At 58.1% G+C, this 15,192-nt stretch overlaps 1 protein-coding gene across 1 annotated transcript in view; it reads right to left on the bottom strand.

The window, feature by feature from the left end:
• Window positions 1-721: 721 nt before the first annotated feature.
• The window catches only part of LOC102420523, a gene marked incomplete at its 3' end in the record, with an annotated part of 139,640 nt that continues 125,169 nt past the window's right edge, over window positions 722-15,192 (bottom strand). Inside the window, exons 5-8 of the mRNA XM_023747593.1 lie at window positions 3,863-4,049; window positions 1,599-1,716; window positions 1,124-1,273; window positions 722-821 (exon numbers count right to left, since the gene is read on the bottom strand). Of these exons, the coding sequence (XP_023603361.1) occupies window positions 722-821; window positions 1,124-1,273; window positions 1,599-1,716; window positions 3,863-4,049 (555 nt within the window). The remainder of the gene's footprint in view (window positions 822-1,123; window positions 1,274-1,598; window positions 1,717-3,862; window positions 4,050-15,192) is intronic.

Raw genomic sequence — 15,192 nt, 5'->3', positions numbered from 1 at the left:
ACGGACGTCCCGATGCCCCGGTCGACCGCCCCCTTGGCAACACGCGGTGTAATCCCAGGTCAGGCAGGACACCCCCCGCCCACCACGAAGGCCGCTGAGGGCCGTCCGGGTGTGAGACACGGCCGCCGCCGCAGTTCTGAACGAGACGCACTGTCCACACGTCAACAGCAAAACACGCGTCCTGGTTGTGACGAAGCCTCTGAGACAAGACGCGGTTTTTAACAGCAGCTGCGGCCTCGACACTGAAGCTCCTGAAAAGACTCCGTTTTTAAGGACAAACCTTCCCTTTGCTCGTTTCCTGCACCTTCATCGTTAAAGTGAAGCCGCGAGAGCTGGGCTGCTCTGTGCTGCCCGTTCCTCACACAAACATGCACCCTCAGGGGGAAGAGCCCTCGGGGGCACCTGCCTCCACGCCCTGGGAAGCCCACTCGTCTCCACACACAGAGGAGAGGGAACAGGGCAGAAGCCGGGCCGTCAGGCAGCTGTTTGTGCGCTGAAACGAGCAGCTCACGGTCTCACGGTGCGGGAGCCCCGTCTCACGCGCTCTGACAGCTGCCCACAGGTGCCGCCCAGGGTTGCTCTGGCTACACTGCGTCTCTAAGAAGCTCTCAAGGGTTTATCCCTCTTGTCCCGTAGGGACACCCTAAGTCCCTGGTTAGGGTTGACCGGCACACCCCAGGGCCGTCTAAATGAACGTGCTGAGATGCGCTCTGACTCTCACTCTCACGGCCGCTCGCAGGGACTTTGCAACGAACACTGAACAGAAGATGCTGGGGACCTCGGCTCGCGAGGTGGCGAGGGGAAGGGTCCCATCAGATCGTCTGGAAGTCGAGGGAACTGACGGAAGCGCGTTCAGACTCTGGGGAAGGCCCCCCCAGGGCCCGCAGGTGGGGCGAGAGGACATGCTGCTCTCACCAGCCAGGCTCAGCTCGGGGCAGTCCCCACAGATCATCTGAGGGAGTAGCTGTCACAGCAAAAACAGCCCCAGGGGAAGGGGGGCCACACCTCCCACCAGGAAGCTCCCACCACAGCCCGGACTCCCCAGCCATGGAGCCAGAGGCACCGTCAGTGTCCTGTTTAGAGAGAGGAAAGCTCGCTCTCCTGGCCAATGGGGCTCTCCCACCGAGAGGCAGCACTGGGCACCTCCACGCGCAGGGACTGGGCTGCCGGCAGCAGTGCAGACACAAACACCACTTCCCCCTGCACCAGGGGCTGATGGTGGCCGCAGAGGAGCCGGACAGGCCTGCGGGCTCCCAAGCAGCTGGGCAGGAGCCTGTGAAGACCCCGTGCCCAACTGAGAACACACAGCCGGGCACCGGGGAGAGAAGAACAGAGAGGGCCCGGCCCATCTAGGAAATGGCCCGCCACCGGCTGTCACGCTGCGAGGCAGAATGGCCAGGACAGGGTGCCGACAGGAGTGGGAGCCACGAGCAGGGTGGAACAGGGACTGCTAGGTCGCATTTCCACAGAGAATGGCTTGGCAGGTGGGGGAGGGGGGTAAGGCTAGAGCAGCCGCGGGGGCCGACGGGGGGCTGTCCCAGAGGCCAGTCTGTAGGCGGAGGTGCCTTCACAGAGGGGACGCCGGGAAGAGGCCGCACCAGGAGCAGGGAGCGCCATTCTGCACGGGGGACTGGGGCTCGAGGGTGAGGAGACGCTTTGTAACAAACACAAACTCGTTACCGAGATGTTTGTGAAAGAGCTCTGCTCTTCTTTTACCTGCAAATTAAACCATGGACAGGGGGACGACAGCCCCCGGCAGGAGAACACCGCCAACAGCTGCTGAGTTCACACGCCCTCCGGCCCGCAGTGGCGCCCACCCGTCCACCCGGGAGCTAGAAGGCTGTCCCCAGTGACTTCACCCCAGGGCTCAGCCCCCTGACGGGAAAGTCTCCCCACAAATCCGTGTCCCCAATACCGGTCTGGGTTTCATGGGACAGAGATCACTACCACCTCGGACCTCCGGCCCACACCATCTTGCCAAAATAAACTGGCCCACGCGATGGGCCCGGCCGATAGAAGGTATCGTGTTCTGAGAGATACCAGCACGGAATGTAAGTATTTCAGCCCGAGCTCCCTGATGGCGAGACGGGGGCAGAGGAGCCTAATGGGGGCCTCTGGAGCTGGGGGGCGGAGGAGGGGGGCTGGGGACAGTGAGGTCCCGGCAGTCTGCTCCCTCCAGGGCGGCCACAGGTGCCTGACCTCGGCACGTCCACCCGCAGCTCCTTCCGCCCATCACCGAGCAGCTCTGAAAGCACTCCGAGCCTGAGATGAGAGATAGTGAGCCACTTAGTGGGAGCCGGCAGTTCTCTCAGAAGCGGAGGAAAGGCGAGCACGTCACCCCCAGTGACAAACCCCCCCCCCCGGGTTCCTCCCGGCTGATCCCAGGCCACCAGCCCCAAACATCTCAGTGCCAAGCGGCGCCTGAGGAGTAATCCAGCCTTCAGTCACCTGGGTTCAGTGTGTCACCTGGGGAACAAGAGTCCGAAAAGGCACTGCCTACGCAGGAGTGCGCTTAAAACAGGGAAGGGACCGACCTCCCAGAGCCCTGACCCCACATGACCAACATCCCGCACCAGGGAGGTGCCGTTGTGACAGCCCCTGACCCCACCCACACGTCATCACCCCAAGTCCAGGGCTCCCGCGTGGGCATTCTGTGGGTTCGGACAAATGTACAAGTGCGTTCATCACACGGGGCATCTTCACTGCCAGACCTCCCCTCCTCTCCCAGCCCTGGGAGCAGGGCAGCTCGGCCCGCGGCAGTTTTGAGGTCTAGATTCAAGTTGCGTTCTTCAACCACGACTGAGAACGCACGGTCCAGCCCTGGCACCCCCGCTGTCCCCGGCGAGCAAGCACAGGACCCCTACATTAGCCTCCTCTGCACCACCGCTTGCTCCCCTTCTCCCCAGCGATGCTCACTCACAGCCATGCTGTCGCCACCGCCCATACCCCACTTCCTCGTTTGAAAGCAATCCTCAAAGCACACACTTTGTCCTGTTTGCATTTGTTCCTTACTAGAGGCCCAGTGCATGAAATTCATGCACCGGTAGGGTCCCTAAGCCTGGCCTGCGATCAGGGCCTATTGGGGCCTCCAGCTGCTGGCTGGGGCTTTCATTCCAGCTACAGGCTGCCAACTGGGGACCCCCTTCATTCCACGCCGCCCCCTGGTGGTCAGTGCATGTCGTAGTGAGTGATTGAGCTCCCGGTCTCCTGGTCGAACTCCTGAGGGGACACTTGGCATGTTAGCCTTTTATATATATGGATGACGAAGCCCCTCTGTTGCTGCTGCATTTCCATCTCACAGATGAGGACAGACCTCTGAGGGGAGCCCCAGGAATTCAGGATTGTGATGGGAGAGCCTGCAGCCCGAGGGGAGAAGCACGAATGATAAAATCCCTTCCTCAGACAAAGAAACAGTCACTCAGTTTAAGGGAAGAACAACTCCAACCATTGTATTTGCGTCAGAGTTATTTCCTCTCCTCCCGCTGTGCAAGCAATGCTCCCCCTGCACCTTGTCCAGAGAGGATGCGCCTGCTCCGGGGGCTGGTCTAGATTCACGGGACCCCGAGGGGATGTGCCTGCTCCGGGGGCTGGTCTAGATTCTCAAGGACCCCGGCTACTTCCAGGGGACCCTGGCTGGGTCACAGACACAGAGAACAGCCTCCCTGGCTCAGAACTGGGGTGCCACGGCTGTATCCAGTTTAAAAAAAAGAAATCACAGAATCTCTTCGCCATATGGGTTTTTAACAACTTTAAATATGCTATTCAACCATTATGAACACGGATTAGAGCGCATGCACGAAGGAATCTGCTGTGGCCTTCGGACGGTCTGCCTTCGGTTTTACTCGTTTTGGGTGTTTCTGACCCGGGGCCGGCGGGAGGTAGGCGTCAGCAGGCCCGCAGCGGTGGGTGAGGGAACGAGGGGCCGTCTCCCCTGAGGGCCCCTGGTCACATCTCGAGGCTCTGATAACACACTTCTCGGCAACAGAGCCTCCGGGGAGTGGCGTGTCTGCTTCACAGCCGGTGAGATCACACGGCATCCGAGCTCCGTCCTGGTGTGAACACGCAACACAGACGGGGATGCGCAGTCGGTACAAGAAAGAACGGCACTTTCGAAGCCAGGCTGGAGCCTGCCCTGCCCTGCCCTGCGGGAAGAGGAAGCCGCCTGGGGTCCCCGTGCAGGTGGGGTTTGAGGGAATCGTGGGAGGAGGAGCTGTGAGGAGGGGAGCAGGACACGGGCACGTCTCGGAGGCTGCAGGACCGGCAAGGGCTCCCGGTGGGCCCCCCTAGGTGCTACCCAGTGCCGTGTCCCCCATCGCAATCACCCCTGCGCCATTCCCACGGCACAATGGCCAGTGGCAGAGCGCTTTAATGAGCTGGGCTATTGCGGAGCGGGCAGAGCTCCGTGTGCGGGGTGTCTAAGGGATGTGCGGGGCGCTGCTCTGCAAATGCGGCCTCACATGCAGGCTGGCTGGGAGGTGTGGCCACGGCTTACAGTGAAGGACCCCACTCAGTGACGTCGGAGTGGTCCCTCCAGAAGGAGACCCTGTCAGCGTTCCCTTGTTCTCTATAAGTGCCAGGAGGAGCCCTGGCTCTGACCTCAGGTGGCACGGGGTGACCCGGGGGAGGGGGGGCACAGGGTGGCACACGACGCAGGCTGGGCAGGTTTCTCCAATCCCCGGCCACTCGGCACTGTGGACGCCATTTTCAGGTTCTGACCAGAGGAATTTGTGAACCAGGGTGCCTTGTACCATATGTGCATTTTACTTTTTTATTTTAATATACTTTAATGATTTTTACAGAGAGGAAGGGAGAGGGACAGAGAGTTAGAAACATCGATGAGAGAGAAACATCAATCAGCTGCCTCCTGCACGGCCCCTACTGGGGATGTGCCCACAATCAAGGTACATGCCCGTGGCCAGAATCGAACCCGGGACCCTTCAGTCCGAGGGCCGATAATGCTCTGTCCACTGAGCCAAACTGGTTAGGTTCCACAAGTATATTTTAAACATAAATTTCCTTTTAAAAAGATCATTAATTGACTCAATTCTTTTTCATCAGAAAGGAATACAGAGAGGGCATGTCTGATCCCTGCCCACGTTTATGGCTCAAACGGGCAGGGCGCGTTCTGCTCCAAGCGTGAGGGAGCCGCTCAGACCAGCCTCAGAGCCCCTCCCCCCCAGGAAGCCAGGAGTGTGCCGGCCTCATCCCAGCCCCCACAGCTGCCTGTTTCCACAATTTGCATATTATTTGGGACCAGGGCAGCTGTAATTGTAGATCGGTTTACCTTCTTTCATCTGGGACTAGCAGCAAATCATGCTTAATAGCCTGTAATTCCCCTGTTAATGAGATACCTGCATGCGGCAGGGACTCAACCATGTCCTGCCGTAGGCTGGGGGGTGGGGTGAGGGTGGGGGTGACCCCTCCCTGCCAGACCTGGGGTGGCTCCCAGCACCCAAACCCCAGGACGGCTCAGCAGATGTACTCTGCCTCCCGGGACGGAACTGCTAACTCTGGTGCCAGCGGTGGGTGGCTCTGGAATTGGGGCCCACAGCTGTCTCCCTGCTGCTTCGTTCACACCCCCAGGCCCGAGCCCAGGTCCCTCTCCCAGGTCCGTCTGCAGGCACTCGCATACCAGGGAGCGACTGCGGGGCCGACAAGGGCCGACTCCACCCCCAGAAGAACTCGGACACGTCCCGTCCTGGCCATGGGCGTCGGAGAAGGACTCCCAGGCGGGCCTCCTGCTCACAGGCTGCTGCTCTCCTGCGCCTCCCAGTCCTCGTGCGTCTGACTCCCTCCTCGCGGCTCCTCCGCGCTCCCTGCAGCGGCGCCCCATCTGGAACCGAGCTGCTCGCACTGAGCAGAGTGTTCCTGGTGAGGCCCCTCGACAGAGCGGACGCGGGGCCTCTTTCCTCATCCCTCACCTGCTGGCCTTTCCTTCCCTGCCCTTCTCTCTGGCTCTGCAACTCCTTGCTGGGCATTATGCTCCGGGGAGGGGTCTCAAGGCCAGCCGAACCGGGGCCAAGAACCCACGTGACAGGAGACTCGGGGAGCCCCAGGCCCATTGGTTGATGTTTCGTGGCCATGGTGAAGCCTTTCCCTCTTCCTGTTTTACAGTCGACATGACCGTCACCGGCAGCAGCACTGCCACCCCCTCTGAGGTCACGTCCTCTCCGTGATCACTCCTGTGACTCCCAGGCGGACGGGCCCTTTCCCCTCCCAGCCGAATCTCCTGCCTTACCGACCTCTCAGCAGGCTGTCGTTCCCAGCTGTTTTCTCCCTGCAGAGTGGGGTCGCTCTGCCCTCAATTCACGGAGAGACTAATCTAGACCTTCTCCTGAAGCTCCCCAAACCCCCACTTCTCCATCTTAAGGCAGAGTGCGCATCTCTGTGCCATTCGTGACTGGACAGGGCGGGGCTCCAAGCTGGGCCACTTCCCCTGACCTTGCCCAGCCGGCCCCTCACCTCCCACCTTCCCTGCGCCTGGGGCCCTGGCTCCCTCTGGGCAAGGCCTGGCCCAGGAGCCTCCTTCTGGATGGAGGCTCTGTGCTGACCTATGTGCAAAGCTGCCAGGTTTCAGCCCGGAGGTCTCCACAGCCGACGTCCCCTCCCACACCCGGTGCTCCGGACACTGCACGAGTCACCCCTCCTCTGAGAGAGCGGCCCCCCAGTCTCTCTCCTCCACCCCCCACCCCCCACCTCGGCAGGCTGGGCGGGCTCCATCATTCCTTCCTAGGGACTGTCACACACACGAGACGTGGAGGAATTGGTACAGGGGACCCCTCCCATATACTCCACGGGCCCAGGGCGCCAGATTCCAACCCTCTTCCTCAGAGGCCCACAGGCAGCCCTGGGTCCCCCTCGGGAATTTCCCGGGGTCGGGGATGGCCGCCCGGGTCCCGGCTGGGATGTCCTCACCACTAACCCCTGACCCCGGAGCTCACAGGACACGTGTCCGCACCCACCCTGCCAGTGCTGTCTCCCTTCAAATCCTGCCAGAAGTTTAAACAAAACACAAAACAGTGGAGGACTAGCTCCTTCCAACCCCCTCCCCCACCCCCCCAAGCATGCATTCCACCCGGGGCGATGTTTCTGCCCACGTTCCCACGTTCTCACAAGCTCTCGTGGCTGAACTCTCCAAGGGCTCCAGGCAGGACTCTGGGCCAAACAAACAAGCCCCTGCGAGGGAGAACGTGGAGACGAGGGAGAACGTGGAGACGCGAAGATAAGCCAAAGCGGGGCTGGCCGTCGTTTGGGGAAGAGCATTTACTTTTCTTTCTATTGTGACCACCTTTGTTCTTTGCTTCTCATCAGCACTTGCCACAGAGCCGAAGCTCAGACCAGGCCTCTGAGTGTGAGCGTGCTCAGACTGTGGCCGACAGGCCCCACACGCGGCTGCGACCCGCCCGGGCGGAGCGGCCTGGGAACCTGCATTCCCGCGCTCCCCGCGGCTCTGTGGGCTGAGAAGCGCAAAGCCTCCTGGGAGTCCCACAAGGAGCGCGGCTGTTTTCACTTGGAGAAGCGAGGGGCAGCTTCGCAGGGATGGGTGGGATCTGGACTTTGTCATTTCCATTCGAGCGTTTGGCCACTGAGAAACCTTCAGGCATCAACTATGCGGCCAGCTGTGTTTCGAGGCCTGGAGCCACAGCGCGTGAGCTGCACGGAGCCTGCCCCCGCCTTGCCCCGCGGGCTGGGGGGTCCACCCGCGGCAGGAGCCCGGAGCACGAGGAGGGAGCACCGTGGGGAGAGGATGCCGCCGGGAGCCTGCGTGTAAACTGTGAGTGCCGACACGCACATCGAAGCGCTTCCAGAACCACGTCCCCGGCTGATGGACTTGTAATTAGTCCATGTGGGGCGAGCTCCGTGCAACCCTGCCTCCCCTCCTCTAGACAGGCCTCCTCTCCCATCCGATCTGATGAAGAAAAGAAGGTGTGGGCATGCGTTCACGCACGCACACACACGTGTACACACATGCACGCATGCGCACACATACACGCGTATGCGCACACACACGCGTATGCACGCACATGCATGCACACACATCATCGTCATCATCATCATGGTCATCGCCATTGTCTCCCTCCCAGAGCCAGTCTGCCCAGGCTCCAAGCCCCCAGCCCCAGTCATTTCCGTCTTTCGAGAACCACTCAGATCTTTGGATCTCCGGGAGCATCTTGGTGCCTTGAAAGGGAGTGAGAGGACAGGAGAAGACTCTGTGGCTGGTGACTCTTTAACAGAAGAACAGAAGTTCTTCCAACCATGACCCCGAAGACGCACTAGCTACCACCACAGGCTCTGAGAACAGTGAACTGAGCTGAGTCTAAGCTGCTTCCTGCAGCACCTGAGACAGGCCCGTCGCTCGGTAACTGTTCGCGGCTGCAGGGTTGGGAGTGCACATCCTCACGGGTAGGAAAGAGGAAGAGCGAGCCGACCGCTTCAGTCACTTAGTGGGAACTGGCTCTGAGCGCTGACCCAAAGCGGTCGCTGCGTGAAGGGGCAGGTCTGCGTGCTCCACGTGAGCAGGATGCTCTCCACAGGAAGGTCGCGGCCAGGGCCCCCGTGCTGCGGACCCTGATGACAGATACAGCAGGGACGCTAAGGAACAGTCAACTGAAGAAGAAGGGACACTGAGGAGAGAGGAGGAAGCTCAGCGCCAGCCCGGGAGCTCTCACAGGCGCGTCCTGGAGTCCCAGACACGCTCCGAGCAGCACGGTCGGCGTCTCAGCCTCGGGGGCTCCTGGGAGGCTCGCTCAGCTGAGACACGGATGGGACGTCTGCCCAGCACGTTTCAAGGTCATTCAGAGGCATGAACAACACAGAACACAGGTGACCTTCACAGCCGCTGTCTCCGCCTGCAAGGTCGATGGGCTAGATAAGCCGACAGGCCCCGGGCGCCCCGTGTCCCGGATGCACAGGCCCGAGAGCCCACACGCAGGAGGCAGCCCCGAGGCAGCCCCGCGGGACGCTGGGCTCCACCCCGAGGCCAGCACCCGGCCCCGGCTCTCCTTCCTCTCGGCGTGAAGCGGGACCTGAACGCCACGAGAGCGCTCAAGGATGGAGGCCACTGCTTCCCAGTCACTGGCACGTCACCCTCAGTGAACGCACGCTCTCTCATGACCCCCGCCCGGGGGTTAACGCGCTCGTGCCTCATTTAAGGTGTCATTCGGCCACGACCGACTAAGGAGACTCAGCTTCCCAAATACTTTCTGCTTTTACAACAGTTCTCTTCCGTGGCGCCTCTGAGAGTGTGGGTGCGAGTTCACCGCGAGCCCCAGCAGGCTTCCGGGACATTCAGATCCCCGTCTCCCCGAGGATGGGAGAGTGACGTGGCCACCGAACACCCTCACCGAGGGGGCGGTGCGTCCGCCCCTGACTGCGGGCTGGGGGCCGCCGGTTCTGAGCCCTGGGAGCCTGTGCGATTCCCCACCTCCGACACCAGCAACGTCTGTCTGAGTCGGGAAACGATGCCCAACCACCCGAAGGATGGAAAGCAGGACTCTGAGAAGGAAAAGTCAGTGGCCCCTTCCAGAGAATTCTGTGAGTCAGCTCATGTCAGTAGAGGCTCCCACACGCTGTGCAAAAGGCACTCTGAGTGGAGACTTTCTAAGGGCCCTGTCTCCTGTGACCAGACCAGGCTCTCGGGTCTGTGTCCTCCCAGAACCGGGCGCCCCTTGACCTTGCGGGCGGAGACAGCGGTCTGTGAAGGTCACCTCGTGTCCTGTGCTTGCTCATCATGCCTCTGAGGGACCTCGAAACCTGCTCGGCAGACATCCCGTGAGTGTCCCAGCAGCACGGCAGCCCCGTAGCGAGCGGGAGGCAGGACAGGTCTCGAGCGGTGCCGCCTCAGACCTGGGGGACCTGCTGGAACCGCCGCAGCCGCACGGAAACTTGAAGTGCGTTTTCTTGCAGATCATAAGCCAGGTGAGATGGGAACTGCACAGCTTCTAGCTGGTGGCAGCCAATGCTAACAGCCTCGCCAGGACGCACGCTCCCCAACCATCAGCCCCGGCCCCGCCAGACCCAGCGAGGCCAGCCCAGCGCTAAGGGAGCGGCTCACAGGCCTGAGGGTCTCGGTGGAGGAGCAGGAGCTCGGGGTGCAGGCAGCTGGCCCTCGCACCAGCTCCAGGAAAGCGCCTCAGCACACAGGTCTCCTCCTTCAAAACCAGAGTTCTGTTCTGAAAACACGGGGCGCAAACGGAATTGTAAGAGACGGAATCCCGTTTCCAATGCCCGGGGGCTGCCCTCACGGGGAGCGGGACGCGTGTCTGGCGGGTGAGGAACGAGCTTAGGAACTGAAATCTCCGCTCTGATGGGACGAAGGGACTCGCTGGGTTTGCTCTGTCACTCGTGTGCTTGCTTATGGCGCTTTACTGGCAACATGTTTTTCTCTGAATATTTAATTTAAAAATATTTCCTTTTCCCCCTGAAGAGTCGCTTTTAATGTATTCTGGGACTAACTCCTTTCACCCCACCTCCGACCCCACCTCAAAATAAAAAAGTACTACTCAATTTTTCAACTGGAAGCCAGTGGGATAGCTAATTGGATTTACCGGAATGTGTTTTACGGTCGGATTTTCGTTTCACATCGCATCAAATGTGCCCACATCCGCCCCTCGCCTCTGCCCTCACGGGACCCACCTTCCTACCAAGAAGAACAGATGAATTCAAAGACCTGACCATCACGTGACTTCCAGCGACTCTATCAGACCGGGGACTGCACGACTCCCTAAGCTCGGAGTCACACTGCACCCCGATACTTCCCTCGGCGCATGGACACTCAAGGCCACACAGTGTTTACTGTTTGTTACTTCCATCGCCCAAGACCCAGCTTTAGAAAAGTGACATCATCAAAAGGAATGTAGCGCCATCTAATGTTGAAACTATGAACTGCTCCAGGCCGTAGTTCATGGGGTGCCTGGCACATACCAAATCTTACTGTTTTCCTCACAAATGAAAAACATTCCATGTGAATGGGCCGTGGCACCCTGGGGTGCCTTGGCACACAGTCTGGGAACCATATGTTCGGAAGCGACAAGGAGACTCTGTCCTTTTCCTGCAGTAACTAACCCACATCGTCAGATGCTGGCACCATCCCTGTGCCCACGCACCTGCCCAGAGCTGGAGCCCTGCCACCTCCAACCCCAGTGCCGAGTCCTGCCACCCAGAGTCGCATTCTTACCGACACGCACTGAAACCCACACACCCTCACATCGCTTTCCTTCGTGACCTGCCCCTGACCAGTGATTCGATCCAGGCTGTGGGTGCGGGGAGATGCTATTTGCTCACATAACTAAAGTTCTGTGCTGTCGTGTAATTAAGGTGATGGCCAACACGTCACTCAATCTGCCAGGACGCGTGCCCAGCCTCTCCCAACATGTGGTGCGCGATGATGCTTCGGGGCACACGACTGAGAGGGTACATGGGGCACACGGCACAACAGACGTGCCACCTTCTCTGGGGAACAGTCTATGAGGCATTAACTGGGGATGACGTCAAGCAGAAACCTTCCCGCTCGGCCGTTGCTAGAATGACCACCGCTGCCTTCCCTCTCGGGGAGAACCCGGCCTCCTCCTCCCTCTGCTCGCAGCCCCTTGACGCCCATCGCTGCGTGGACCAGCCGCCGACCACGTCACCTGACACTGGCCTGCCTCCATCTGTTTCCTTCCCAACCTTTGCAGTCGCCCCTGCCGCCCATGAGCCGCCGCCCTCCTGCCAGGGCTCTGCCTCCCCTCCCGCCCCCGCGTGCTGAGTGCCGCCTGTGTGCCCGGCTCTCCTCTCTGACTCTGCAGGCCTCCCCCACGACTCTGGGTAAATTTACAGAGTGCCTGGGGCGGATAATCAGCCGTCTGATTAGGTGGAGTCTGGTCCTGGCTGCACCTGGGACGAGGGACGGGGGTCTCGGGACCGAAGCGGCCCAGCCCAGAGGAGAGAATCAGAAGAAAACGCACTCGGGCTGCTCCGTGGGCTGCTTTAATCAGCAGCACAGAGCCTGTTACCAATGCGGATTAAGATGAACTCGATTCTAAGGGCAGAACGTTCATAGTCGGGATGCTTGTGGTTCGCGGCAGCTGGGAAGTTCGTAGGTCCTCCCCCGGCCCAGTGGGGGACCCAAATGCGCCGAGACCCATAAGCACATTAGGGGGTCACACCATTGGAGGGTCACACCATTGGGGGGGTCACACAGTTGGGGGTCACACCATTGGGGGTCACGCCGTTGGGGGTCACACCGTTGGGGGGGGGTCACGCCGTTGGGGTCACACCGTAATCACTGAAGAGACGGCAGCGCGGGCCCTTGTTCTCGTCTTCACCCAGGTTTGTGCTTGGCTACTTTTTAAGGTTCTGTCACATAGTATTCTATCCCGGGACATTTTAGCTCATATAATGACATTTCCGGGAAAAAACAGCAAAAAGCCTAGAAGCCTCCTCCCGTGCCAAGCTCATTTAGAAGGTTTAGCTTCTGCCTGACGCAGTGATGCAATGCAACAACAGTGAATTCTTTCCTAACATTTAGGAGTGAGTGATTGCTGGTGGAAACTGAGCGTTCCCAACAAGCCGAGTGTTTCAGGGACAGACCACCCAAATGCCTTATTATATAAAGATGTCAGTTACGTAATTACATGAGAAAACAACACATTTCGCTTGTTTTGTGTTTTAACAACAATTACCCTCTCTAGGAAGATGGGCTGGATTAGCTGCTCTGCGAAGTGCCTCCCAGGGGCCCCAATTATGTCAGGCACGTTGACCTGGGAACCTTGATAGCGTGCGTTTAACCGAAGGAAGATGCGATGTTTGTTCCCCCCACAAACACCCCCCCCCCCCACCCCAGCCCTGCCTGAAGTGACTTTGCGGAGACCACCAATAGTGAGGATGCGTTTAAAAACTCCACATTTAAATGGAGACCACAGAGCAGTGGCCTTGCGGAAAAAATTTTTAGAATTATCTACTTAAAAGGTATTAGATCGATACCATTCTTTAAAAGTAACCGGAAAATTTTTTACATGAGAGCATTCCATTGAATTTAATTCAAATGGTATTTATGAACACCTGCGTACATTAGGGGGTACAATAAACGGTTTTTAAAAAGATTACACTGCTTATGTATACAACAACAACATTTGCCTTAAGTATTTGTTGCCTCGCTATTCATATTTTTCAGAATTTTGGCGGACATACTTGCAAAGTATCCCCCAAAACATGTCTACACAATTTAACAGCTGATAACTCAGTTAATTTTCATTCCTCTTCAGGTCTGACGGATTTGAAATAATGGGTGGAGCCAGACTAAACTCAGAACAAAGAAAATTTGCTGCTAGCCTTTTTTATGAGGATACATGAAAGATAAAGTTTACATGCAAAACCGGCAACAATTAAAGAATTGAGGGCGAACGGATACTGAACAAAATGATTCTTGATGTTTGTGGTTCCACTGCTTTGCGTTATCAGCAGCGCCTGGACCAGAACGGTCATCAGTGTGAAAACCGGCGTTGACAAAAAATTACTCATTTCTGTAGGTTCTTTCAAATTTTGAAAATGAGCTGTATGTTAACAAACACTGATTATAGAATCATTCGAAGTGCACATACATTTTTGGGGACACCCTATAGACTCAAACACCTGTTCTTCATTTCTTTTTGAGTTTGGAGGAGGCTGGGGTAGGCTCACCGGCCAGGAAAGGAAGCGAGCCTGCCACAACTCTTATCTTGTCCATCCCCAACAAAAACTCGGGCTCCGCCCTGGCTGGTGTGACTCAGTGGTAGAGCGTAGGCCTGCAGACTGAAGGATCCCAGGTTCGATTCTGGTCAAGGGCACATGCCCAGCTTGTTGTCTCAATCCTCAGTAGAGGGAGTGCAGGAGGCAGCCAATCAATGATTCTCTCTCATCATTGAAATTTCTATCTCTCTCTCCCTCTCCCTTCCTCTCTGGAATCAATAAAAATATCCTAATATATAAAAACCCTGAGTCATAACGACCAGTAACGACCAAGGCTCGGCCAACCGAAGTCAGTCCTACAGTCAGCGCTGGGTTGCCACACCCAGCGCTGACTGCTTCCGCTGCAGGCGTGGTGCCCCAGCACTGACTGCTGAGGGGGCTGCGAATCAGGGCCAGAGAGGCCTGAAGAGAGAAGCAGGGACTGATCCGTTGCCTCTGTGGCAGCTTTTGATCAGCACTTGCCTCTCTCTTTCTCTCCCAGTCTGGCCAGCAGCCACACCTCCATTTCTCTCCAGGCCTCCACTGGGGCTGCTGATCAGCCCCACCTTTCTGATCAGGCCCCATTGATAGGCCCAGAGACGCTGACTGGCATAGGAACTGACCAATCAGAACCAAATGTGGGTGCTGTGAAGAACCAATGGCTGCCTAGGAGGCGAAGCTTCTGACGCTGACTGGCATAGACACCTGTAGAGGGCCCCCTGGGAATGCACATGGATGACCTTTAAATTAATGTCAGCTGAGTCCGAGGTGACTGGCAGGGCCGTCTCCCGGAAAAACAGCCTCCCAAAATGTCGGAGACTGTTATCAGTACTGATATCTTATCTTTATCCATGTGCTGGGAATAAGGAATGAATTGACCCACCCAGGTCTTGATATGCTAAATCCTGTCCTTGTGCCAGGAATGAGGAATGAATAGGACCTGGGTACACCCAAAATTCCTTTGACCTTAAACCTCCCCTTTGGAAGTAAATAAATGCGCTGTGTTGTCTGTGGTGGGTGTGACTGTCTCTCCATCAGAGTGGCAGCCCCCCACCTGGCCCCAGCTTTTCTCTATTTCTGTGTCTGGTCTCGTTTTTTCTTTATTTTCTTAATCCCCAGCTCCTCCGCTCAAGAACCTGTCGTTTTCCCGTGCGGGTCGCGGGAAACAGAAACAGCTCACCACAGACACCGACCAATCAGAACCAATGTGGGTGGTGTGGGGAGCCAATGGTAGCCTAGCAGGCGGAGCTTTTGACGCTGACTGGCATTGAAACCAACCAATCAGAACCAAATTGGCCAGCAGCGGAGGGCAGTTGGGGGCGAGATCAGGCCAGCAGGGGAGGGCAATTAGAGGTGATCAAACAGGCAAGCAGAGGCAGTTAGGGGCAATCAGGCAGGCAGGCGAGCAGTTAGGAGCCAGCAGTCCCAGATTGCGAGAGGGATGTCCGGCAGTCGGACATCCCCCAAGGGATCCCCAATTGGAGAGGGTGCAGGCTGGGCTGAGGG

This window comes from Myotis lucifugus, unplaced genomic scaffold (assembly GCF_000147115.1).
Source record: "Myotis lucifugus unplaced genomic scaffold, Myoluc2.0 scaffold_922, whole genome shotgun sequence".
Lineage (NCBI taxonomy): Eukaryota > Metazoa > Chordata > Mammalia > Chiroptera > Vespertilionidae > Myotis > Myotis lucifugus.
Note: the sequence above shows the minus strand (reverse complement) of the source record. Positions and strands in the feature narration are given on the sequence as shown.